We start from the raw sequence: 27,430 nt of genomic DNA, 5'->3' as shown, positions 1-27,430 counted from the left end.
TGAAAAGTATTGCGACATGTCGTGGCCTATGATCATCTCTTTCTACAGATAATTGATGTCAGAATGTGCCTCTCACCTCCTCAATGATGCTGCCGAGCTTCTGAAATTGGAACTCACCATTCGCAACTCCTTTACCAGTTTGGGATCCTTCGCTGCTTCATCCATCAGCTTGAAAAACGGGTCAGTCGCTTTGACCTCGTCCGGGTCTTTCCAGACTCTCAGCAGATTGGCGGTCGACACTGGATCAATATACTCTTTGTATATCTTCCTTCGCACCTCGTCCCACTTATCCAGGATGGAATCATCCGTTAGTCCGTCCAACATGCCATAGAAGCAGTCGACCAGGCTTCCGATGTCCGATAGTCCGCCAGTCAATCCAAGGCCACCCCTGTTGCCATAATTAGCCAATTGTCGATGTTGAACAAAGACCCAAACATAGGAAGATCCGAGGTTTCATGGTTGACGCACATTGGATTGCACAGGTGTGCGGCATCTCCTGCCAACAGGATCCTTCCATTCCGCATTCGGTCGACGCATCGTTGATGCATGACGAACGGACTGAACCTGAAGACCTCGTAATCCTCCGGTTTCGGGTGTCCTGGCAGCATGGTTTCGAATTTCTGTGCGAGGCGACTCCTTAGCTCTTCGGTGGTGAAGCCCAATTCTTCCCCATACCCAATTCTCCATATCCCGCCAGATTCGAGTCGACAAACGAGGCCCCAGTGTTCAGGGTGGATGATCCACTGTAGGTCCCCCCAACCGAATTGATCCACATTATAGCGCACCTGTCTGCAAGTCAGTACTATGGCACTCTTCGAAAGTGTCTCTCCCATTCCTGGCTCTTACGTGGGTTGCAATAAGTTGCTTCTGCCATGTGAACCCAGGAAACTCTTCTCCATACAGAGATTTCCTGACACCGCTGCTCGCTCCATCGCACCCGACAACGTAATCCCCATCGATACGTTTGGGTCCGACCTCTGACTCAACCTCAACCCATGCCTTGTTCGCATCTTGACCAGCCCCCATGACTTTGTGTGAGAAGTACACAGTGATCTTGGATTGTCTCTTGACGTGTTCCAAAAGCAGATTCGATAGTCGATGTACAGGAAACAGGCAGGATCTGTCGGGATTGTGGTCGTCCGCAAGACCTTCTATCCCCGCTAGATAGGTCCCGTCAAGCTTCCTCCACGACATGTTTCGAATATCAAAGGTCTGTGATCGTATTTCCTCGAGCACGCCAGCTCTTTCCAACACTCTGAGATGTGTCTGTCAGCGCGCAGAACAAAGTTGATACAATTCCAACGTACCGTACTGCAGGAGACCCGTACGATATTCCACGTGGACGCTGGTCTACTTGCGCCAAAGCTTCCAGCACAACGACTTTGACGCCGTGCTTAGCAAGGAGCAGAGCCAACGTCAAGCCGGTTGGACCGGCACCGACAATGACTACCTCTGATAATGGAGCGCTCATTTGTTCTGGAAGCTCTTTGATTGATCCCATGGCCAAATTCCCAGATCTAAGCTGTCACCGTTTGCTGGCTTGCAAATCCATGCACCCCCTCCCAGTGCATCATATCGGTCTGCCTTATCAGTAGACCCTAAATACTCTCTCCAGGCTATTTGGTACAGCTGCTAGTATCTTGCAACCCGCGTCCGTAGTCGGAGTTCGGCATGTGAAGGTCCCCGTTTCAAATCACCGTCCAAACTCCGCTTTCCGTGCTGCTCAACGGACGCATGTGTACACCAATCATATAACATCAGGCGAATTATGGGATGATGAACTCTACGTCTCGGCAATAGTGTTGACGGAGAACATCCATGACGGGGTGTCTGTCAGCGAGGTTCTTGTAGGAGACTCAACTTCGAATACTAAATGATCCGTGTCATGGACAGGATTATTGATAGGGTGTTTTATCAGAAGGCAACACAGTTGGGATTATTTCATTTCTAGCACAGGCATCCTGTCTGAATTCCGTCCCGACGACCGGTGAGTCGAGGGTGATCGCTCCCCCAGCTCGCGCGAGCCGGGAGTGACCAAGGGCGGCATCACCCCTTTTCCTGATCGGATGGGGAGCCGCGAGCAGTTCAACCACAGCTTGGCGACTCAAACTGGACTTTGAACCGATATCAACGAAGAGGATTATGGGCTCTCTAAGAAAGATATATCATCACTGGCAAAGAAGAACAAGGAAAACTTATGATAACGATATCAAAGACAATAAACAGAGACTGCCCATGAGTAGAAGCTCTAACTATGCAGTGATTCCGCCAAAGGCGCAGCCCTGTCCCTCAGGCTCAAGAACACTCTGTTCACGACTTATCGCCAGCTTGAATTTGCCAGAAGACTTTATCATTCTGTATCTACACGAATATGTGCTTGAAACCGGAACTCGCCGGTCGGGAATCATTCATGCAGCACCGGTGTCTTTCCTTTGTACCCCCATCACCTCAATTGTTCGAATGCCAACCTCTCTCTCTCTCTTCCCAGCCCGATCTCAATGTTGGAAGCCTTGATCTGATCGAGGGGCTGGCGTACGAGGCACATGACGACGGTATCCCGCACTCGCATAAGGGCCAGCTGTGATGTTTGATCCCCCGGATACAGGCTGGTAGACCTGAATACCTCCGATGAGCCAGTAAGCCTCTTTGAAAGCTTGCGGGTTGTTGGCCACATAGTCCTGGCACGTTGGAGCCAGCGCCGCGCATTCAGAGGTCGCCCAGTCCCCATCCGTCCAGTCTCCGCATAGGGCGATGTTGACGACAATCCGCAGGTTGGAAAAGTATTCAGACAGCAGGCCACCGTCCGCGGACATGAAATGGGCGTCGGGCACCCTCCACGTCTCTGGATCTGGACTACCGCTAAAAGCGTCTGCGGGGATCTCGTCGCGGGCAAAGTTCCAGATCGAGATCCACTGCGGGCCATATTCGGTCGCAAGGACGCCTCCGCCGTTGTCGTTGAATGCCTGTCCGAAAGAATTGTTCGCTCCGGACACCGCACAGCCGGGGTCGCCGGGGATGTCAGCACTGCAGTCCAGGCTCGTGAATGTCCCTCGCATCTGCATCTGTGTGGCGTTCGCGACGCTGGGATCCGAGATGTTGGAGATGGTGAGGTGGGCTTTCGTGTGCAGGACCATCTTGTTGATGGGCTGCAGCGAAATCCCTTCCATGATGTCGATTTCTCCGTCATCCGGCCACTGAGGCCCTACCAGCCAGTATGCCGGCCACGATCCGCAGATGCCTCCAGGCATATGTCTGATATCGGCGATGTGCAAGGATTGGTTGAAGAAATCTTTCGACTGAATGCGGGTAGACTGCCTGCCGTCCGGAGCAATGTTGGATGAGTCAACTCCGAGATAGACCACGTTCTGGAAAACGTCGTTTGACGCGAAGCCCGCTAGTCCAGTACTGTTGGCCCCGGCCAGATCCTGGTACTTCACAAACCCGTGCGTCGGATCTGGATCTGAGAAGAAGTCAAATTGATCGAAGAAGTCGGGACCGGAGTAATTTTTGGAGAGTTGATATTGCAGAGCCTCGCAAACTCCAATGAAGAGTCCCGCGAGTCCAAGTGCACCAAGCCACATTGTGTTCCAAAGTTTGGTAGAGAGGGTTTCGTGTTTGATGGCTGCGTCGCTAGCAGAATTCTGCAGTTGTAATATGCGGTATATTGGAGCTGAAATTGGCCAAAGGCAATCTCGCAAATGTTTGTCTTTGAAGATGGAGAAAGAACGGAACCTACCTGCAGAACAGCTGCCCAGATATAGAGCCTATAACGACGAACAAAGAGCAATCATTGTCACAGGGCAGTCCAAAGAAATAAAGAGATATGGTACTGTGACCCGGAGTGACAATGAAAGAGATAGCGTTGTCGTGGCGCTTTGTCGAGAGCTTTATATCAAACAAATGGTCATCTGAACAAACCAGCTGTTGTCCAAAGCAAACGGTGTTGTTCTTGTGACCCAATACGAAATTGAAAGCCGGTTTGCATGGTGTGCCCTGTTGCACTCGAGGTGATGCAATTGTTTTTACACCTCGCCGTCCGCAGCGAGCAGCAGGGCATCAGTTCTGGCATGACGTTGTGCGGGCGATATGTCCAAGTACTCACTTCAGTGATGAACACCTGCTGTCGATTTTCTATCACCTGCACTGTCGATGCCCAGCACGCCGGCTTCAACGCCACAATATGATTCGGTGTTAAATGTGCCATGGTTCCTTCAGGGGGCTGCGCTGAGGTGATCTGGCCGTCGTTCGTTGTGGTCGTTCCCAGTTGCCGAGACAGTTTTGCTACTCTTTTCACACGCTCTTCATGGGAAAAGGAGAACAGCCTTTGCTCCAAATGCGAAAGGCCGCCGTGGGGCCTTCTCAATGCAATCAGAGATCGGAACAACGAGGCTGTGTTCGAATACCTCGAAAAAGGGGCTGAGCCAGGCGGACATGCTCTGTAGTGGGCCCCCCACCCTCACAACTCTTCGGCCTCGATCTATTGCTCCTAAATCCACGTTGCATTCGTTGTCTTCGCGATGCCCTGGCGAAACTTGTTTTTCCACCTCGTGAATGGTGGATGAATGCATGCTTTACCGCCTATCTTGTCACTGAAGGCATTTCTTGTAAACGCTACGACGTAACGCCTAGTGACTATATCCGGGCGGAAAGATCCACGGCTTTGGATCTCAAGCATTGATCTCTTGATTTCGCAAGTTCTCCTGAAGCGTCTCGACTTCCTCCTTCGAGAATCCCAGCTCGGCGAGCACGTATCGCTCGGCCCAATTGGTATCTCCTATCTTCCCATCTCCTGCATCTACTTCGCCGTTACCGCCCCTACCATACAGCACTCTTGCATCTTCCAGAAACTTCAACATATACTTCTCGCTCACATTACTAAACTCTCTCACTCCAGGTGTATCCTCCGTCCATTCAGGCTTCCACTTCTTCACAATTGCGGTCAAGAACTCCTTTTGAGGTTCGATGCCGATCCTGGACAGAGCATAGTCGAAAGCGATATCATCATCTGGAACGCCGGCTAAAGCAAGAATCAATGCTGCAAGGACACCGGTGCGGTCTTTGCCCGCTGTGCAATTGAAGAGAATCGCCGAGTTTGGGTGGACGAGTAAATACGTAAGCACTTGGCGGAAGGCCGACTTGAAGATGGACAGGGCTTCAAGGTATTGTTTACTGTAGCCACGGGAGCCACCAGTCCCGAGGTCCGTACTGGAGGGGTCAGGGATGTAGTCTGCAATGTTCAGTTCGGCAGGCGGTGAATCGAATGCGAGTGAGACGATTTCAACGTTATGATGCGGCTGAAAGGCCGGCATGGGGAAGGCTTTCTTCTCTCCAGCTGAGCGAAGGTCGAAGATTGCTTTGATGTTGAGGTCTTCCACAATATGTCTTTTGCCTTCGGCAGTAAGGTCCCACAGTGATCCGGAGCGGTAGACTAAGCCTCCTCGTAGGAGGGAAGGATGAGCTAAAGTTCTTGTGTTGAAGGTGCCAGGGACGAGAGTGAATGGAGCAGTTGACAGAGCCTTGGCCAGTTCTAGTGGTGGAATGGGCTCGTCTATAGGCGTGCTGATCAAGGTCAACAGAAGATCTTCTTGAGCCATTGAGCACTGGTTATCGGGGCCAATACTGTGCAGAACCCTTCTCGACGGCGATGACAACAACGACGACGATGAAGACAATATTCTATACTGAGGAATGAGTATGAATGGACGGAGAGGTATGAGAGATCAAGCCGCGTGCTCTTATACCAAAGTTGGCATGCAGTGGCCTTGGCAATCATGACCCAAAGCGAATACGATCGGGTCTGCCGGACAGGGTACCTTACCCGTGGGAAAACGTTTTTGCACAAGGAAGTTTTCTGATGGCTGTATGCTGGAGGAGGACGAAGAGATCAGGCTTGAGCAAGGGACTTTCAGATTGATTTGAGGAAGCGGAGTCGCGAGATGTCATGACTTTGGGGCAAATTGACATGCTGACGCTCACCCAAGAGGTCGCTCGACGAGGTCGGAGAACTACGATGCAGACTTCCTATTGAGCATCGAAGCCCGGTGGGAAAGAAAATTTGTGGACGAACTCACAGACAATGGAATGAGTGCGGCGGCACAAAACTCGAAGTATCCGGCCACTGAGGTTACTTCCTCTGACCTTCAGCACAATTCCCTCCTACCCACGAGAAAGCTCGAATTGGTCAAGAAGCGCGCTCACTCCCACCCTAAGAAATATGACCCATTGCAAATCCAGTGGCAATGATATCTTTCCCAAATACGAATTTCATCCTCGCTGATAGTCTGTCATGGCTCCGCCCTGCGGCTTGCGGTTTACATCCGGTGGCTCGAGATCGTATGTATACATGTTCTCAGGATCGAACTTCTCTTTTCCCGCGCCGTATGACATATTTGCTGCTCTTTGATCCGGGGGTAAAGACGACCCTGGCGACGTGGATGGGGGGTCAAACTCAAACTTGGTCGCTGCTTCTTCTACCCAGACTTCCATTTGCAGCTCTCCTGCTTCAACTCGACGGACCGGGTGGGTTCGTGCAGACGGAGAGGTCGGTTCTTTATCATTTCCTTGACGTCTTGGGGTCGAAGACGTCCGAGACGCCTGTGGTTCTGCAGCAATCCATTTCCGCTCCTCCTTCTCAATTCGGCCTACGGGACGGTCAGCCCGATCCTTTACTTCAATAGCCAACGTGAAGCTGCATTCAGGAGCACCAGGCCCTTCGGGGAGAGGTCTAAGTCGGGCTGCCGATGTGCTGATCCGGGACAAGGTGGCTCGAAAGTTGGCTTCTAGGTCAGCGAGATTGACTTGGTTGTTCAGTAGGTCGCCGTCATCTGATGGGGTGGACTCGAACGGGATGTCGACGTCATCGTTGACGAGGGAAGGGAAAGACCGGAGATCAAACGTCCAGCGTTCGAGGACGCGATTGCCATCACATTCATAGATGCATAGTAGAACCTTTTCGACAGTGTTCTTATCGAGTTGGTTGCGGATTGCGGACACGGCATCATTGACCCACGCACAGACTGCGGGATGACGGTTCTGGCGAACGGGATAGTTGTAAGCTCTTGCAGAGAGAAATGAGACCGGAGGGTAAATCCGGCGCAGATAGAGGATGTGGTGAGTTGCAACCGTGAGGAAAGAGGTGAGAGTGTCGAGGAGGGCACGACGCGTAGACAAGAAGTTTGACACCGTAGTGGGATTCGGCTGAGGACCGGCCATGGCGGTGATGCCCCAGCCGCCGCCTGTTATACCCAAAGATCCCCCAGAGTAGAAGGTCCGGCGCTGAAGTATACTAAGGTAGCGAGACGAGAAGCAGTACGAGGAGCAGATAAGAGGGAGGAGAGGCGAGCCACTATTTGATCTGGCTTCCTTTTCAGACCGTTGCTGATATTGCTTCGCATTTCGCCCTAGGAATAGTAAGTCTCTCAATCAGTGCTGTTGAAGAGCTGTATAACCGCGACATGTCAGATTCACACGTCAATATCATGGGGATGAAATCAGGCAGACAAAACACGCCAAACGCGCCAAGATCATCACGTGGTATGCGCGCGGATCGCCACGTGATTGAATCTTCCGCATCTCGTGACTAGCAGGACCACCAACAGATATAATATCTATTATAGCTAGTCTTCAGCCGAAGGCATGAGAATAGCGCTAGTAACCCCTTTGTTAATTATTCAATGACATATACAAGTAGGTAGACGGGGGACCCTAAAGAATTCTTTTTGTTCCTCTATTGAGTCGTAGGCTAGCTTAAGAGGGGTCACCCCGCCCGCCACCCAGCCATAATCACCAGCCTCCTAGCTGAAAGCTTCCGCAGCCAAACAAATAAAAGGAACTCAAGCTCGTCGCTGTGAACGCAGCATCAACAACAACCCAGGAATCATCAACTTCCCTCAAAGTGAGCGAGCGGCCACGATTCGAACAATTCGACAACAATGACGACGAATGAAGCCAAGGTCGCCGCGTGCGAATCCATCATCAATTACGAGTTCCAAGACCCCATTCTCTGTCTGCAAGCTCTTCAAGCTTCCGGCCATGCGATTTGGTGGCATCATGGCTTCGTCCGCGTCTACAAGAACGATAGGCTGGCGGTCTTTGGGGATGCAGTAGCCAAGGCGGCCGTGTGTCGAAGATGGTTTGACAGTGGCCGAAACAAAGGTCGGAATGTTCGCATCCTCACCGGTGGCTCGGGCTGATCTTGTAAAAGGCCAATGGACTCAAGTCGAGCAGGCGCTGCTGGGGAACAGCAATCTCAGCGCTGTCGGCCGCAGACATGGTCTGCAGGACTGTGTCATCTTGAACCAGGGCACGGTCTCTGTCTCCGACAAGACCATGGCGACCACCGTCGAAGCCATCTTGGGCGCGGTGCTCATTGACGGCGGAAACGAGGCACTGGGTGCAGTCCTCATCACACTCGGCCTAACCCACCCATTGCTTCAAGCGGTAACGTTCTATCTTCCTGTCCTCCTCTACAAGCAAGATTGCACACCTCTCTCTGCGCTGACTGAGTTCTTAGACCGGACGTGAGGGGATGTCGGGTCAGCTACGAGGCGGCCTCATTGCTCGGTTGCGGATCAGTTCCTTCTGCATGTGATGCTTGCCGGCAGTCCTGTGGTTGTCAACAGGCCTGTCCAGCCGTGATCGCAGGGTCTTAAGTCCGGATTCATGCATTAGCAACTGATTCGCAACGGAGCTCTGAGGCCGCCTCGCCGGTGACCTCACATCCCCTTACGCCAAGGTCCCTTGGGGTGATACGGCATAGTCACACGCGACTGGCCGGCGGTCGCGAGCATCGGCACCAAAGGTTGGACACCTTTGCCGTATAAAAAGGCAAGATGCCAGACCTGCCCCATGGGGGACTGATGATGGGCGCGCTACACTGTTGGATTGCTACTTTTCAAGGCGTTGTTGTCCTAACACATCGACAGGAGCAGGAATAGGGCTGCCATATTTGACAAGACACATCAGGGAGACGGGTTCCGGAGGCGAGCAGGAAGTGGATAGATGGTGAAGGAGGCGGGTTCAAGAAGGAAAGAATGCTCACCGAAAGTGTAGTAGGAATGCTGAAGCTGGGTTATCCGGCTCCGATTGACCGCAGTACTCTCATTTATGAATGGCATCAATCGAATGTTGAGCGAGTGCCTTCCCACCACATCAACGTCTTTTTACACAAATGGAATCCATGTCCACATCTTCCAGCTCTAGACTGTCGTTATACTCATATCAATGTCGCGGTCTCCACAAAGAGATAGAGTCTTATAAGAGTCTTAGTCTAGGGGTTAGCAAGGGCTATCTAGAGCGTTACTACGAGATATAACTTAATAGAGGAATATAGTAAATTCTACCCAGGTCCTAGTGACTGACTATCTAACTATATATCTTCGAGTAATTTACGAATATGTCCTTCACACTTTTCTTTGAACAAAACAACACTTAGAGCACTTGGAGCGAGTTCTGGACTAAACCTACACATGGTGCCGCTGTAGTTCATCATTCTTACAGGATAAGAACTACTGTTGCATTGAATAGCGCGCTCTTATATCGGAAGGGAGAAGCAATAAAGATCCCCTTTTTTGATTATAGGCTACCTTGAACTAGCTGAAGTCCCACAATATGCCAAGGGATCACAAACTCTGCGTAGTAGTCCTGGAGCCCGTCAATGCAGTCCCGGAATGTTTGCTTTTTCTCAAAGTCCTCATGATGAGCCTGAACGCCATTAGCTTGCACACGTAGTAGACCGAAACGCGAGGTGTACGTACATCCACTGACTTCCAGTTGATCAAAAGCAGCTGGTTTTGGGGATTTTCCAGCAAGGGACTGATGAAATGTCCGTCGCAGCCAGGGTCGTTATCTAGGATGGGAACGACGATGTTTTGAAACCGAGAATAGTAGCCCTTTACACCGCCTTCGACGACTTTGGTCAGGGCAACCTCAATAGCGGGTGATTGAAGTGTCTTGGCCAAATGCTCCTTGTCATTAAGCCCCTGGGGTTTGATCAACGCGTGGTTCTGCCATTCAATCTTCCGCGCATTCATTGCAGGCTGGATGACTTTGTGGAACTCGGTGTATTCGGAGCTGGTGAAGAAGGCGTGACTTGCCTCCAGGCTCTCCCACAAGAGCAGGGCAACTTGGGTGTGGCGGTCTTCATGCTTTTTCCCTCTCCATACGGCCTGCAGTCCGTTTGCCCTGCTCGTAGCTCGTCAGTCAAGCTCGCATGCAACCGATGGGGATTCAACTGTATTGTGCAGACCTTTGTAATATGCCAAAGGCCGGAGCTAGGTCTTTGTTGATCTCGCCATCAGTGTGCACCGGTCGATGAGGCACTATAATCAGCTGGAGAACTTGTGATTGGTCTGCCATGGCGTTTAGGGAGTGCCTTGCACAGTCGTCTGATTTACAGAATGATCACGGGCAAGGCAAAGCATATCACTGCAGCCCTCAACAAGGGAAGACACGACCAGATTTGCCTTGACTGATTGAAATAGTCGCTCTTGTGGATCTCAAGCGAGAGTCTGACGGACTGCGAGGGTTTCCAAACCCCGGTGTCCTCCGCATTTCGACCGCTAGAGTTTGTCTACAACAAATTCAGCCGAAATCAGTCCGCCCCACTCGCAATATGGCCATGTCGCCGCGCTGTGGTAGAACGCAAAGGTTTGGGGACACGTGGTGGCGGGCAGAGTTCAAGCTCCTCTACCACCGGTGCCTCCTATAAGATCTCTTCCGTAGGATAATTCCTCATTTGACAAGGGGTATTTCCGATGCTGGAGTCTGCTTCAGATTACGCGTCACCAGGTCAATCCTAGAAGCCAGCCGACAGTAGAGAGAACTTCAGAGCCTCGAGGTGTCGACTCTTACCTTTGATCTTGGGTGGGTATATCTGCGCTGCACCAATAATGTGCTGGCTTTTGCTTCTCATTTGATTACTCTGATTGCACACCGAATGGCATATCTTCAATGCCCAAGGACATTGCAGTCGCGCACAAGCTTGTTGATGTCAGTAGGCATTTCGTGATACAGACATTCAAGTCAATGAGTCTACCTGTTAGTGAACTGATTGGTTAGTACTTCTCTCCTCCTTAGCACTTATATTGTATAACAGTGTGTATTCATTGATGTCTTCTTCCACCGGGAAACAGACTACTGCACTCTTCTATCTTGAACAATATCGAGATTGCCACGTGCAATGTTTTCCTGTAGGCCTTGAAACACAGCCTTCTGCACAACCTTCACTACTCCTGGCGACCATCTCACGCTTCAACACTTTCCACTTGCTTATCGCCAGTCTTCTCAAACTCGACCTGGTTGACATCGATTGCAGAGATCTCTACCGCTACATGGTCTCCGAACTTGGCTCCAATTTCTTCTAAAGTCAATCCAGCAGTCTGTTCCCGGTTTGTCAGCGAATACTTCTCCGGGGGATGTGGAATCTTACCTCAGGACAGTACCAGGCGAGAAACGTGTTGGACACGAGACAGACCACGATCATCACAAAGTAGTATCGCCATCCGATGGTGGCAAAGGCTTCGGCCGCGGGGCTGTTATATGCGATTGTCATCAAGAAGAAAGAGACAAAGCCGATCGTCGCACCCTCACTTCGGAGATGGGTTGGCCAGATTTCGACAATGTAGGTATAGCCGGGGCATTCAATCAGCAACCCAAAGATGAAAACGAAAATGAAATACATCGCAGTAGCTGCCTTCAGACCTGCTTCATTCGAGGATCCGATGTAGTACTTCTGGAGGACTGCCTCGATAATCAGGCAAGCGGCGCAGAGGTAACCACCCAAGGCTGGGATCGTGTTAGTTGGGCAAGATGTATGTGTCAATACAAAGACACTCACCAAGCTGCTTCACTCGGCCGATTCGTTCGATGAGAAGACCACTGAGCCAGGTTCCAATCGCGCATACTGTCACCCAGGCGACAGAAAGCCCCAGTTGAAGGAGGTTGCTGTATCCCAAGCCTGCAAAAAGCTGTGGTGCGAAGTTTGCGATGACAACAATGCCGGTCGACTGTCCCATGACCCAAACTATCGCTCCGCAGATGGCTCGCTTGCGCATATGAGGGGTTTTGAATATATACCAATACCCGGATGGCAGATACTAGTGATGTTAACATCAATGGAGCCTGCTTTGAATCATGCACCGTACCTTTTCTTCTTCAATCTGTGCCTTGATCTGGATATATTCCATACGTGCAAGTGTCGCAGTGGGGTCTCTCTTTGACTTGTGCAACTTCTGAAGAACCGCCCAGGCGTCGTCGGCTCTTCCGTTATCCTGGGGTATGCTGTCAGCAACAAAGTATCGTTGTGCGGAGGCGCTGATAGTACTGACCATGAGCCATCGAGGACTTTCTGGAATGAAATACATGGTCACCACCAAGAGTAATGCGACTCCGGTCAGAACTATATATTGCAGGCGCCACTGATACGAGTGATCGACAAAATGGAACGCGAGCGCGAAGAGAGCCGATACAATGTAGGCAGCGGTGATGGAGATCCCCTGGAAACTGACCAGAACACCCCGCGTATGAGCCGGCGCAATCTCACTCATGTAGACTGGCGTGTTCGCGATGATTATCCCAGCACCAATTCCATTGAGGACGCGGGCAACGAGGAACATTGCGATGTGAACGCTGCCGGCCTGGAGAGCTCCAGCTACCATGACAATGATAGCCGCCGCCATATTGCAAGGCCGTCTCCCGAAGCGAGAAGATATGGGGCTCTGGATCACACTTCCAATAAAGCCTCCACCAAAGAACCTAGCCAGTCAGGTCAGAGAGACTCAAGAAGCCAACGGGATGAGTCCTTACGCTCCAAGCATTCCTCCCACACGAGACGTTGGGTCCTTCATCAAGAAGTACTCAACAAAGGAGGTTTGAGCGATCGTCCCAGCAATTGCATTGTTAGAATAGCCGAAGTTGAAACTGGCGGTTGCTGCTGCAAGTATTGTCACAATGTTGATCCAAGTCGTGTGCGGTTTCAAAGCGGCGTGGCCATCCCCGAGCTCAGTAGTGGGAGACATGGTTTCAGCTCTTTGCAGGTAGCAACTGCAGTCTGGACAAGGAAAGGTGATGTATACCAGAGAAGCAGAAAAAGAGAAGTGATGAGTTTAGGAATAATCGGCGCTTAGCTCGCTACTAATATCCTGGAGACTGGAGACTGGGACGGGATCTTTGTTGCTCTCCGCAAGGCTAAGGAATGGACGAAGTTGGGGGCGTCAGATACCAGAGCTCGGAAAATCTCCCCCAAATTTGGGATTTAACGGGGTACCCCAGGGAGAAGAGGGAACGGATGTCCTTGTGGACCATTGAAAGGCTGCACAGAGATCGCATCTGTCATATGTGGGGAGATCTAGACTCGCCTGGTGGGAGATATAGGCCGCTGAAAACGTCTTAAATACGCCATTTGGGAGATTCCGGCCAAATCGCTGACTTTGGATACCGAGTATGCCATCCAATCCTATAGCCGGTCTTGCCAAATACCTCTGGATACCTATTCTTGGCCAGAATAATGAGCAGTGCTGCGATAAACGAGGATTGTACTCGAGGGAATCGCGATGCATCTCAAAAGTGGCTTCTTCACTGTAACCCGAGTGCTCCAGGTCTCCAGCCATACTCTTCGCGATCTGGAGAGTACAGGAAGGGGGTGGCTTGGTGTCTATCCCCACAGCTACAATGTGTACGTTGAAACAGGAAGCACTAGCCACTATTAGGATGGGTCTATGACTCTCATCGCGGACTATATATCGGCCTGATTATGACTCGTGCATGCCGGAAGAACCCTACCCATCGGTGCTTCTTCAGCTTCGAATGGAGTATATTCCGGGGCTTAGATGCGGAGACGCATGCAAAGCACCAATTATCACGGATTACCCCATATGCTAGATTCTGTGGCATCTCCATGGGGTGTTCATCCTCGATAGCTCCGTACACAAATTTCACATCTCATTGTGCTTCCATCACGTCTCCATGAATGTTTTGCTAACCGTGCATTGAGCGCGCAGCAATAGGTCATCCGATGCTGATCTTCTAAGGAAACTGCCGACTCTTGCAGGGGCTATAGTAGCGGTAGGATGGCGAAAGTGAATACTTGTATATAGTCGTTGCGGTGTGGACAAGAGTTGCCATTACCCCCCTCCTCTTATGCTCGACATCTGTCTGAGACGAAGCCATTCTTAAAGCCATCACATTCTAGTGCTATAGTCAGTTTCTATCCACAAGGCTGTGGCCATGGGTCCTTTTGCTATCCTGGTTGTCCTTTCGCTGGTCTTTTCCTACCCAATATATAGACTATTACAGGTTGGCCGTCGACACCCACGCATGCCCCCAGGGCCACCTACCATTCCAATCCTCGGCAACGCCCATCAGATACCGGTCACAGGGCTGGGTAGAAAGTACGATTGGTGGATGCATACGTCTAAGTGTGACAGTGGCTAATGACTGCAGGTTCAAGACATGGGCCGAAATATACGGACCTATCTTTTCGCTGAAAGTTGGCCCTACTAACATTGTTGTCCTTTGTGATCGGCGAGCTATCAACAATCTCTTGGAGAAGAAAGGAAGTATCTACTCGGACCGGCCATTCAATTACGTCTCAAACTTTGTGACTCATGGCGACCATTTGACCCTTGAGCCTCAGGGCGCTTCATGGAGAGAGAAGCGCACCGTTGTGACACGAAATCTGAATCCCAAGTCGTTAGACGAGAAGCACTGGAAGATACAAGAAGCAGAGTATGTGACATGTCTTCCCTATTCCTCGCCGGCCTGGAATGGGGCACGCTGCTAAGTTGACAATATCCAGGGCGGTTGTCTTCATGAACAATATTCTCAAGGACCCAGCAAGAATATTCGACTATGCCCGTTTGTATACCGTCTCGGTAGCGGGATCTATTATATGGGGCCACAGAGCTACAAGTCTGGACTCATTCTGGTATAAAGATTTTTACGAGCTGATGGACCTGGTGAGAACTTCCGTCGTCTGTCTTTCCCAATTGGCTCTGACCTCGACTCTAGTGGCTTCGAGTTCAGGAACCGGGGGCCAACCCACCAATCGACGAGTTCCCGATCTTGAAATACCTTCCAGGAGGTTGGAAGAGCAGGTCTGAGAAGTGCCGCAAGATGATGGACGAAATGTGGGACAAGGCTCGAGCCATCGTCGATGAGCGAAGAGCACGCGGAGACAAGAGAGACTGCTTTATTGACGCCAAAATTGACGAATATAACGAGAAAGGTTGGCCGCTATCAACACACGCTTTCAACAACCTATTCGGAGAGCTTCTCGAGGCAGGCGCAGATACGACTGCGAATCACATTCTGACACTGATCCTAGCCATGGCGAAATACCCCCAGGTTCAACAACGGGCAAGAACAGAAATTGATGCTGTTTGCGGGACAGAGAGGGCTCCGTTGTTTTCGGATTTAGACAAGCTACCATATATCAATTGTATCGTCAAGGAAGGGATGAGATGGCGACCTACGTAAGTCAGACATTGTCTATCGGCTTAACTCTCTGGTTAGACTAACCTGTAGACGCATCCAGAGCTCCCGCCGGCTTACCTCACATGGTTGTTCAAGGTCATTCACCCCCTATACACATTGCCAGCCAAGAGAACTACTGACAATTTTCAGATGACGAATACGAAGGAATGTTGATACCCAAGGGCTCGATGGTGTTTGTCGGGATATGGGCCCTGCACCACAGTGAAGCAGATTTTCCACAGCATGACCATTTCAATCCTGACCGCTACCTTAATCATCCAAAGTTGGCTAACGACTACGCGGTCAGTCCTGACTATAAGAACCGAGATAAGTACTTCCCTGACTTCTCTTATCAATGCTGACTTTAGCTTCTACATCATTACGGCTACGGCGCTGGTCGAAGAATGTGCCCGGGCTTGCACTTGGCAGAACGTAACATGTGGCGGATTGCGGCGAAGCTATTATGGGCATTCGAGATCTCTGAGCCCAAAGATCCCGTTACTGGTGAGGTCATTCATCTCGACGAGAATGCGTACACGTCGGCTATCCTGATGTGCCCATTACCGTTCAAGGTCGATATCGTGCCGCGAAGCGCTGAACACCTTGCATGTATTGAGCGGGAATTATCCAGCGCAATGAGTTTTATGTCCCAGTGGAACTAATTCTCAATCTATCAACCCGACGAGAGACAGAAATAGCATAAGCAACCCTTCTTCAACAACAAGATATTCTTGCAGCGAACCTTTTTGTATCCAGTCTTGATTGTGTGAGGATGTGCCTCAGGAGGACAAATGGCTAGTCTCAACGGTATAAGCTGGAGGAGAGTACATACAACATCACAACCCCGATGCCCACCATCCTTCGAGCGGAATGACGAAGTTTGGGCGTTTGGTGTCCGTGAGGGAAGGCATAGATGGCAGCGACATTTGCAGCCAGATAGATACTTACCAATGGTGGCACAGCTTTCTCGAGAGACTTGCCGAGGGAGCCACACCTTCAAGCAGCCACCATGGCAGGAGAGATCCATGTATATGGCTGCTCTAATCCCATCAAAGTGAAGTCGGAGTGGCTGGCAAGTCCCTACCACTTTGTCCAGTCCTAACCGAGGTTTTGTCATGGGATGTCGGTGGGCGCCCTATGATTGGCTCGACGCAGTAACTAGCCTGATTTGGGTTATGCTGGTTTTGAATCGTCCCGGTATATAGTCCGTGAAGCCCACAATACTGGCCACTGTAATCCGAGGGACAACAAAGACGACCCGAGCCGCTTCATATCAAATTCTCGGAAATACACCCAAACGAGGGCAGAGACCTCATGATTTCGTCTTGATCAGACCTCCAACCTGACATGTTCGTAATCAGGGTGCTGGCCAAGTGACCAAATCGGTCGTCGTTTGCAATCTTAAACGATGAGAATGCACATCTCCTGGTTGGTGTAGGATCAGCTGCTACTTCTCAAGCTTGTAGTGTCAGACCTCACCTGGAAGATCTAACGGTCTTATCCTGCCGTGAGTTTAGCTGTACGGAGCTAGCAAAACTAGGTCGCCTCCCTGGACGCATTGCTGGATCCTTAGCTGGCGCTGGGTTCATTGCTTGGACGCTTGTTTAAGACCTGATATCGCGTTCACCCCCGGCCGACGGATTCATCAAGCTGGCCTCATCATGTCTGTTCGAGGAAGAGTTGCAATCGTCACCGGCGCTGGCGGGGGTTTAGGTCGGCTTTACGTCCTGGAACTAGCACGCAGAGGGGCCAAGGTCGTCGTCAATGACTATGGTGGAACTCTAGACGGACAACCTGGGACCAGCGCCCGCGCAGAAGCTGTCGTTGACGAAATCAAGGCTGCCGGTGGCATTGCAATTGCAGATGGCCACGATGTCTCTTCTGCAGCTGCAGCCAAGGCAATTGTCGCCGATACTGTTAAGGAGTTTGGCACTGTTGACATCCTGATAAACAACGCCGGGATTGCTGGCAAGATGTCACCACATGACGATGTGGATGCCGGTACTTTCATGAGAGTGCTTGAGATTGCAACTCTTGGAACAACACTGATGACCAGTGCATGCTACCCTTGGATGGCGAAACAGAAGTACGGCCGAATCATCAATACATCGTCAAACGCCATCTACGGGTTTGGTGCTGGGGGAGACTGTGCCTATAGTGCTTCAAAGGCAGCTGTGTTTGCCATTACACGAGAACTTGGTCGGTGGGCACCACGGGATGGCATCAAGATCAACTGCGTCATGCCCTCAGCCGCCTCCAGGATGGGAGATCTATCTGAGGGCACGAAGAAAGTTACACGCACTTACTTTAAGCCAGAAGTAAGTCTACACGCTTGGGGGTTTTCCTGATATCGAATGCTTGCAAATGCTGACTGACGTCGCCATAGGGCGTTGTACCGTTTGTCATTAGTCTCGCCTCAGAAGAGTGTCCTTCCTCGGGTGAGGTATTCACAGCAAGTGCAAACAGAGCTGCCCGGGAGACATTTGCAACATTCCCAGGTGTCAAGTCCGACACAGCTGAGGGATTCCTCCAGAACTGGGACAAGGTCATGGGTCGAGGGGAAGAGCCGTATCTGGCAGATGACACCCTGGATCATGTGAAGTATGTCATCCGCCAGGCTCATGGTGTGGAGATGGAGGATATTGCAGATTTTAGCATTGTTACTAGATGAAAAGCCCAGACCTTTCGAGCTCGGAGGTTCCATATTCAGTCCTCCGCCCTCCCTCAGAAGTGGAGATTTTAGTCTTTCAGTATGTTGTGCCGAATTTTGCACTAGAACAAAAGAGGCCCTGAGTCGGACAGTGAAGGTCACCCAGGGGGTTTTTCCCTGAGATGACAGGCTTGGCTTTTTGTTCGCCCTTGGACTCCGTTTATTGTTATTGACCCTAGACTACATCAATGCTCTAGTGACTGTTATAATAGCTTCGCACAAGACCGAGCCTGGGTTGCGTGACACAAGGGTTTCTGAAGGCATCATGTCTGTCCTCTCTAGACCTCCCCGCGTGTTAAGACTGACGCGGTTTGTTGACGGCACGGTATCCCTGACACGTCGTAGTTTTAGCATTGTGCACCCCCAGCGAGGTACGTTCAAGAATCAGCCTGTGCCCACTGTTGCCCCTGATTCCGCTGATCTCTTCGCTAAGCTTCTCATAATGAATCCACCTACGACGTTGTTGTTGTCGGCTCTGGCTGTTCAGGGCTGACTGCCGCTTTCGTTGCGGCAAAGCATGGACTTAAGGTCATGGTCTTGGAGAAGTCGCAGTACTATGGTGGCACCACCGCCTACTCTGGCGGAGGGGCGTGGATACCGGCCAACAAGCATCAGGCCGCGATCGGTGTAAAGGATTCGGCAGCTCAAGCAGATGTCTATCTTCACGAGGTGCTGGGCGACCTTTACGACGCCCAAAAAATCCCGACATTCCTCGAATCAGCTCCTGAGATGGTGAAATGGATGGAGGAGAACTCGGCCGTACGCTTTAAACCTGTCCCTCTACCTGACTACCATGTCTCGAAAAAGGGTGCCTCGGCAGGCCGCACCATCTTGACGGAAAAGTTCGACGGACGTCAACTGGGTGCCTTGATCAAGCACGTTCGCTATCCAATACAGGGCTACTCTGCGTTTGGTTCGATGCAAGCGGATCCAGAGGAATTGCCGGTGGTGACCAACCCATTCGGTAGTATCACTAATCTGGCCAAGGTGACCAGGAAAATGCTTCGCTATGCAACGGATATCGCTCTCTATGGCAAGGGAACCGACATGGCGAATGGCAACGCTCTTGTGGGAAGGCTGTTGTTTTCTGTGCAGCAGCAAGGGGTGCACTTGCGGAATAATACTTCTGCCACCAACCCGGTGATGGAGGATGGTCGTGTCGCAGGTGTTCAGGTTCTCCATCAAGGCAAAGAGACAACAGTTTACGCTCGCAGGGGAGTGGTCCTTGCCAGTGGCGGCTTCGGCAGGTCGGAGGAGGCCAAACAGTATGTCCCCCACGAATGGTGCGCATGCCCGCGAGGCAACACAGGAGATGGCAAGCGGATTGGGGTGGCCAGCGGCGGTGCTCTGCCGCCCAAGAACCCATCGAATGCCATCTTCGCTCCTATCTCTCTACTGTCTGCTCCAAGTGGTCCGGTGCGCCGCTTTCCACACTTTGCGATTGATCGATCCAAGCCAGGGTCTATCATTGTTGGACCCGACGGCCGACGATTTGCAAACGAGGCGGAGCCGTACCAGGAGTTTGTCAGTGCTATGCACCAGAAGGGCATTGAGAAGGCGTACTACATTGGTGACCGCTCGCATCTTCGCAAATATGGCATGGGCATGGCTCTGCCTTGGCCGTATCCAATCTGGAAGCTCCTGCGACAAGGGTATCTGATCTCCGCGCCTACGATTCCCGCACTAGCTGAGAAGATCGGTGTTCCCGTCCAAGCCTTGACGCAGACAGTTTCCGAGTATAATACGTTCGCTGATACGGGAGTCGACACACAGTACCACCGAGGCGAGACCGCTTACGATCGCTTCTACGGCGATCCCCAGGTGCAACCAAACCTGAATCTGCAACCTTGCACGACGGGTCCATTCTATGCGCTCCCACTCTACCCCGGCAACGTCAGCACTCTGTTCGGGTTGATAACAAACAACGACTCGCAGGTGCTAGACCGGAATGGCCAAACTATCAAGGGGCTTTACGCGGTAGGCTGTGATCAGAACAGTGTCTTTAAAGGGGCGTATCCAGGAGGGGGCTCCAGCATTGGGCCGGGAATGACATTCGGTTACCTAGCAGGGAGAAGACTGGCTCAAGATGGCTCTTGAATCTACCCATCACGTCGTCATGGGAAACATTTCACCCATACAAACGTTGGACAATTCGCCGGGAGCTGTTAGTCTCTGCTCCGTTCTGGTCGGCAACTTAGAACGAAAGTCAGGCGCCGAGAGACTCGCTTCGTGGTTTGAATGGTGACATCCGAGGGCGAGGGGCCGGGTGCCCTTTAGGTAGTCTAGGCTCCGAAAGCATTATTTACATAGATGTACAGATACATCCCTCGCATAGCTGCAAGGGGAATACTACGTTGGCGAGCATTTGGTGAACCACCTGTCTGTGGCCTGACAAGTAGGTGGCAAAATTGATCTGTTCCAGTGTCGGTCTGGCATTCCCAGCTCAGTGTCCGGAGTCACATCTCGGAAAACTTTAGACGCACGAAGTTACTTGTACAAGTTGTATGACCGTTCCACAGGAGGACGGGCCAACTGACCGGCTGGATTTCCACCAAGCTTCTGAGCAGCTGTTTCGTGCTGCCCCGACTTCACGGAGAAACCCCCAGTCTACACGCCCGTGAGGTTGCTAGTCTACAAGTGAAAGGCATTTCCGACTTTAGTCCTCGGGCTATCTTTGATTAACCCCAGTACCCCAGCCGATGGTCTTGTATCAGAACCAGTATCCTCTATTCTATGGAAAAAGACTCGCCGCAATTGAAGTCCAATAATATGTGGACGCCCCCATCTGAAAAGTTGAAGGGTCGAAGTTGATGGTGAAGTTTTACAGACAGCATGGCAAGCCTGTTTTGCTCGCGTTTGGGTCGAGCCCCTCGTGTCAGGCCGGCGGGCCCGTCACTTCTTCTCACACGTCTGGAGCGGCCTTGCAACATAGGCTTATCTCGCTCGATCTACACCTCACGCAGAGCCGTCGTACCGACATCGAGCAGGCGTAATGCGGCCACCAACAACACCAAAGCTTGGTTAAAGGCGAACAGTCCTGTCGGCATCAACAAGCTGGGAAATGGTACTATACGCTGGATGTCTTCGTCAGTACAAAGTTCTCGGGACTCTCCACTCGAAACCGAGTTCCTGGTTGTCGGTGCAGGCCCAGCGGGTGCAGCTCTGGCGTCCTTCCTGACGAGCTATGGTAGAGTGGTTTCATCCTCGCACTCGAGTAAACTAGAGAGCTGACTGGCACAGGTCTGAAAGGTGTCATGATCAGCAATGCCCCCGGGACAGCCAACACTCCCCGCGCCCATATCACGAACATGGCAGCATTGGGTACGTGCCCAAAGCCTTACATGAAGAGAATGGTGGTAACTGAGCTAGGTTAAGAGTGCCTCAGAGATATTGGCCTTGACAAAGACTTGGAAAATCTCTCCTCCAAGGGGGACTGCATGATTCATACCCGATGGTGCCATAGTATGGCTGGTGAAGAGTACGCGCGGATCTATTCGTGGGGCAATGATCCTGAGAGAAAGGTCAGTAATGGGGACATGGCGTGAAGCATTGTCCAGTCCTCTAACCACTGCAAGCCTACAGGGAGACTACGAAGCTGCCAGTCCATGTTCACCGGTGGACATACCCCAGACACTGCTTGAGCCAGTGCTTGTTCGCCGCGCCACTCTGGGGGGCTTCAAGACAAGATTCGATACGACGCTGCTGTCCTTTGAAACTGATCCCACGACCGGGCTGATCACAGCCAATGTGCGGGACAATCTCTCGTCCCTGGAGTACCAGATCCGGACCAAAACCCTGTTGGGGGCCGACGGTGCACGCAGCCAGGTCGTGAAGCAACTCGATCTTCCACTTTCGGTCCAGCCGGGTCAAGGCATGGCAATCAACGTGCTGGTGAAGGCCGACCTGTCCCATTTGGTCAAACATCGACGAGGAAACTTGCACTGGGTCCTGCAGCCAGACAGAGAGCATCCCGAATTCGGCATGATGGGGATTGTGCGCATGGTCAAGCCATGGAACGAGTGGATGTTTATTTTACTGCCGACTCGAGACTGCGACCCTCAGATCTCCCCATCCAAAGAGGAATACCTCCAGAGAGTGAGAGACTTCATTGGTGACGATACGCCTGCCGAGATTATCGACATCTCCAAGTGGTTCATCAACGAGATTGTTGCAGTCAAGTACTCCGAAGGGAATGTGTAAGTCCAGGTGTCTTTGATCTGACGTTCTTGACAGCTGACATTTTGGTTCCCCCACAAAACAGTTTCTGTCTTGGAGACGCAGTCCACCGTCACCCTCCCTTCAATGGTCTCGGGTCCAACACATGCATTCAAGATGCTTTCAATCTGGCCTGGAAGCTGGCCTACGTCCATCGCGGCCTGGCAGATCCTTCACTGCTCTCGACCTACAGCATCGAGAGGCAGCCTGTGGGCCACCAGATCATCACGCGGGCAAACGATGGATTCCGCGACCATTTTCAGATCTGGGAGGCGCTGGGTGCGGTTCATCCAGATGTAGAGGGTCGTAAGGCCATCCTCGATGAACTGCGCGCCCCGACCATAGCCGGGAGTGACCGTCGGCGTCAGCTGCAAGCGGCCGTCACGAACTCGTGCCACGAATTTCACGGCCTCGGCGTGGAGATGAACCAAACATATAGCGGACCGGGCGTGTACGCCGCCGACGAAGCGGAACCCTTCAGGCATTCTGGGCGTGCCGCTAAGGATCCTATTCTTTACTACGAAAAGAGCACTTATCCTGGATGCCGTCTGCCCCACGTCTGGCTCAACAGGGCCATTCCAACCGAGCCTGTGTCGACCATCGACCTCGCCGGCCACGGTGCATTCACCCTTTTCACCGGTGCTGGTGGGGAGCCCTGGTATGGAGCCGCCAAATGTGTCTCCGACAAGCTCGGCATCCCGATTGCGGTACATTCTATTGGATTCCGTCAGCAGTGGGAAGACGTTTACTATGACTGGGAGCGGGTTCGCGGTGTGGAAGAATCTGGGGCTGTCTTAGTTCGACCTGATCGCTTCGTTGCTTGGAGAGCTCCGGCGGCATTGGAAAGTGAAGAGGCATGTGAGCGAAAACTCTCAGATGTCCTTGGTTCAATACTTGGACGCAGCGCTATCTGAGCCTCGGAGTTGACTGTAGAGTATTTTTGTTGATGGGACAGTCTCGGCGATTGTTGAGTTTGGAGCAACGGTTGATATTTCAATTGCATACCCACGTATGTCGATACACACAATATACTCGAGAGGGTTACATGCCCAGGCCTCCGATCCCCGACCCCAATTGAAAGTCCCGTGAGCTGTAAGGAAGAAGGTCCATGCGCTCTGTTTGAATTGTAATATGGATCTCGATGCCGAGTCCTCGCGTTTGTAGAATTCGTGTAGACTGCAGTTGAGACAAGCCATTCATGCACTATCATGCCGTGTACCCATGAGAAAGGCCCGCCATTACATCCGATGAATACCACACAAGATTGTCCAAAAACAACTCGTTTGGCCATGGATCGGGGTATGGTTCTGCAAAGGCAGCTTCACCCAGCGAGGGGTGGAATTTCGGGGCTATCCCTGATGGGAGTTCCACATCTTCCGGCAGCAATGCAGGGTAGCTAGTATTTGGATCACCGACTGATGGCTGAGACGTATTGCACAAAGAACCCTTGAGGCCCGACCAGTCCGGGAGAAGCTGCTCCCCACACATTGAAGCCATGATGGTTTCGGTGCTTGCAAAAGATTGTGTGTCACCATGACACGGTTGACCATCAATCTGAGTGTCCCTGGCACTACTGCTCCTCTCCTGTAGTTCGAGTTCCCTGTGTCGAGAATCGAGCCTTGCCTGCAGAGAATCGAGGTTTTGCAGTAGAGCGCGTGGTGTCTCCCAGAACTGATTGAACTGAAGATACGATCGGCGCAGGAGGTCGTATTGGCGTTGTGTGAGAGTCGAGTCATGGTCGCGCAGGGTGAACCTCTTGAATACCTGCAAAGCGGCCGCGATCCACGTAGTGCTCGCGTAGTAGGGATTGACATATCGCACATGGTCTTCGGGACAATTTGACAGTAACCGCAGTACCATATCGCTTGCTTCCAGATAGTTTCTGAACCCTTTGCCGAGGAAAGATCTTTCGTTAAGCTCGGTATCTCGTCCAGAATATTCGTGGCTAGTCTGGGACGATGGTAAGGGGATCAGCCCTTCAATGATGTCGGCAAAAACATAATTCTGGTAGATCATAAAGCATGCCGAAGCGCTCATCATATGTATGCTGTATTTTCCGGCGCTCGTTCGCCGCGTCGCATATGGATCGTCACCTTCGCCCAAGGCAAAAGACAGATATTCGCCCCGGTAGGCCAGTGCAGTGGGAAGGTTCTCTCTTACATCTTGATATGCTTTGACGAGGCTAGAGAGCTGATCCGAGAATCCTTGTGCCTTTAGCCGGTAGTCCTGGCTGTAATACTGGGCAAGCTTCGGGACATCGTTGGGAAGGTCGGCGTTCGAGGTGATTCCTTTGATTCTTTCCTGGCACAGTAACCGTCCCTCGTGCATTAGGGATGCCAGGAGATATGCCCATGCAGCCGAGTTTTCATTGCCCGAGTGCTTGAGTCTTTTCCATCGTTCTTCAGGACTGCCAAGGAGAAGGCAGGAAGCCTGATACGTGTTTGTAAACCAATATTCGTCCGCAACGGGAAGAAACGTTTCGTTCGCGCTCCAGTCGATGGCAGTAGGTGCGCGCTGGATGGTCGAGGCAAAGATATCCATCTCCCACAAGGCCCACCAACAACGACGTCGCTCTTCGTCCGAGGACCACATCATGAGCTCACTGTCGCGGGTTGGTACTTTCTCGTATCCTTTACAATCGATCAAATGCAGTCGCAGCTCGTATGCAATGCGTACACCGGTGCCGACAAGCCTCCAAGCAGGTCCGTATACTCCATTGACTAGCTTATAGAAGCCCGCCAAAGTGATGGCTTGTAGGATGCACAGAGGAGGCGCATTACTCGTGCAAGCTTCCAAGGACGAATTGATATACTGTAGAGAGAGCGAGTGAAGTTCTTGGTGAGAAATACTTTCAGAGTTGTCGCCTGGAGGGAGTTTGTCCTCCGTCGCCAACCTCGAGGAGAGAGAAAACATTGCTGCGAACAGGGCAATGAGATGATTTCGATCTTGGATTCCACGTATCTTGTCTGGAAAGGAAGGTTGGTGAAAAATGGATAGAGACTTTAATCCTGCCACCATCTCAAAAAAGAGATCAATCCTACAACAAGCCCGTGCAGGTCAGCTTAACTCGTACACAACAAAGCACGCAAGGCAGGAAGTGGTTTGCGGGATAGGAACAGTCCAAATCCAGCCGCAATGTGAAGACGAATGCGAGCCTGACACCTAAGAAAAGAGGGAGGCGTTCGCTCACCCTGACTGAGCTTGTTGAATGGACATACGGAGCACCTCGCATGCCTTGGCCAAGTTCTCCTGGGCTCCCGCAAGAACCAGCAAGAATCCGGGTTGAGAGCGTTCTTTCTGAACAGGCGATGGGCCAAGAGAAGGTTCATGAGACGGATACAGGATGCTGGAGAGACTGATGGCTTTGGCGAAGTTCAAGGCTGCTACATGGCGTGTTGTGATGTTGGGCGGGGACTCTGAAGAGGGATTGACGGGAAACTCTTCTGGTGATGAGAGGATACCGTCACCTTCCCCTGGGAAGGTTGTAAGGCCACCCCGAGAGGGTTGATGTTGAAGCGCACCGTTGTGAGAAGCGCTTGAGAAGTGTGATTGAATAACCTCTTGCCCTGTTGGAGGGTACGATGATCGTGCGCAGCGACGACGATGACTAGAGCCTAAATGATAGTAAGCTGTCGAGCTCCCACGATGTCATATCAGCATTCTACCCACCTAATTTAGGCCCTGGTTTCAAGCGGGCCGTAGGATATGTACAGGAGTTGGAGGTCTCTCGGCAAAACGAACAGGATGGAATCTGTCGATCGCTGCAATCACGCAAACGTTAGCAACGACGCGCGAACGGGGCTGCGGCGAGCTTGCTGACCATCTGGACTTCCTCCTGCAAATCTGATCAGTCTCTTGTCATTGGCACATAGTAAGCCGCGACGAGAAAACAACAGACCGGGCCATCTATGGTTCCTCTATCGGGGTATCTTTCTCGGCGCTGAGCATCTTCCCTAGGTCTATCGCGCAGAAACTGGGGCACGCCACTTACTTTTTGCACAAATCACATGCCAGAGCCGACCTCGCTGTAGCACGTGTTTTGGTGTCTACAGCAGCCATGAGATCAAATTGGTGGGCAAAGGTATCATAGACAAATATGCAACCTGGGATCGCAAGACTGTTGTTTCAACAGTAGCGAGAAGACTGGGTGGGTGGGATTCAGAAAGTACAGACCTTGCTTCCCTTGGCACCTCTCCAGTTCTCCCCGAATCCCCGGCTTTACCCCACTTTGCCACTAGATAGGCACCAACAATCCCCGCATCGGTTCCGGGACCGCATGGAATGCATGCTGCGTTCATTGGCTGGTTCACTCGTAGACTCCTATTAAAGTTGGGCTAATGACCTACAGCTGAGTTTCTATTGGCTTGATATGCAAATATAGTGGGCCGTAATGGAGCACCTAGCAGAGACTAGTCTGGATATGTCGACGATGAGGCGGGATAAAAAATCTCGAGCTCTGGTAGCTATCGCATGCAGGGCGACGGGATCTTGGTACTAGGCAGGACTTATTCCATGGCTTGGGCTCATCATTGGTAGCTGATCGTTTTGATTGTAAGAGGCAGCATTCAGATCGGAGGCTATACTGGCTTGATCGGTGGACAGCTCAATCCACGGCTGGCGAGATAGACTGAGACACTTATTTGCTGTAAGGTTTCCCAGAGCCAGATCACGGTCAGGACTCTACCAGCTGGCGTTGTGAAGGTCAGTACCCTTTAACTAGGAGATTCTATCGCCCTGCCGGGTGCACTGGAGGTGATGCTCATGGTCGGACACCTGTCTGTTCCGTTTTCTTCGCAGGGGCTTGTTTCCAACAACTGACATGCTGACAAGGACCCGATTCTACCGCGCTTGCGCGATGACGGGGAAGAAACCCAGTTTAGCTGCAGGGCAGCAGTGGCAAATTCAGAGCACTTGGCATGGCATGTCCTGAGCCTCTCAGCACGCGAGGCTCTGATGGTGAGTGGCGTTTTGGGACTATGGCGCTGGCTGCGTCACCGCCAATTGGTTGTCATTTGGCTGTGCATTCTTCAGGAA

At 51.8% G+C, this 27,430-nt stretch overlaps 3 protein-coding genes across 3 annotated transcripts; 1 reads left to right on the top strand and 2 right to left on the bottom strand.

Annotated features, from left to right (window-relative positions):
• Positions 1–6,094: 6,094 nt before the first annotated feature.
• PV07_00850 (uncharacterized protein) lies at positions 6,095–7,309 on the bottom strand. Its single transcript, XM_016387336.1, has one exon. The coding sequence runs from the start codon at positions 7,210–7,212 to the stop codon at positions 6,265–6,267; it is 948 nt and encodes a 315-aa protein (XP_016254264.1). The 5' UTR covers positions 7,213–7,309; the 3' UTR covers positions 6,095–6,264.
• A 405-nt stretch (positions 7,310–7,714) lies between these two features.
• PV07_00849 (uncharacterized protein) lies at positions 7,715–9,164 on the top strand. The gene is made up of 2 exons (XM_016387335.1): positions 7,715–8,154; positions 8,204–9,164. Exons 1-2 carry the CDS (start codon positions 7,932–7,934, stop codon positions 8,521–8,523), a joined length of 543 nt encoding a protein of 180 aa, XP_016254263.1. The 5' UTR covers positions 7,715–7,931; the 3' UTR covers positions 8,524–9,164.
• A 14,438-nt stretch (positions 9,165–23,602) lies between these two features.
• Positions 23,603–25,669, bottom strand: PV07_00848 (uncharacterized protein; the record flags this gene model as incomplete). Its single annotated transcript, XM_016387334.1, has 2 exons — positions 25,587–25,669; positions 23,603–25,433 (listed from the first exon to the last, which is right to left on the bottom strand). Exons 1-2 carry the CDS (start codon positions 25,610–25,612, stop codon positions 23,603–23,605), a joined length of 1,857 nt encoding a protein of 618 aa, XP_016254262.1. The 5' UTR covers positions 25,613–25,669.
• Positions 25,670–27,430: the final 1,761 nt, after the last annotated feature.

Source organism: Cladophialophora immunda (genome assembly GCF_000835495.1).
Source record: "Cladophialophora immunda strain CBS 83496 unplaced genomic scaffold supercont1.1, whole genome shotgun sequence".
Taxonomy (NCBI): domain Eukaryota; kingdom Fungi; phylum Ascomycota; class Eurotiomycetes; order Chaetothyriales; family Herpotrichiellaceae; genus Cladophialophora; species Cladophialophora immunda.
Note: the sequence above shows the minus strand (reverse complement) of the source record. Positions and strands in the feature narration are given on the sequence as shown.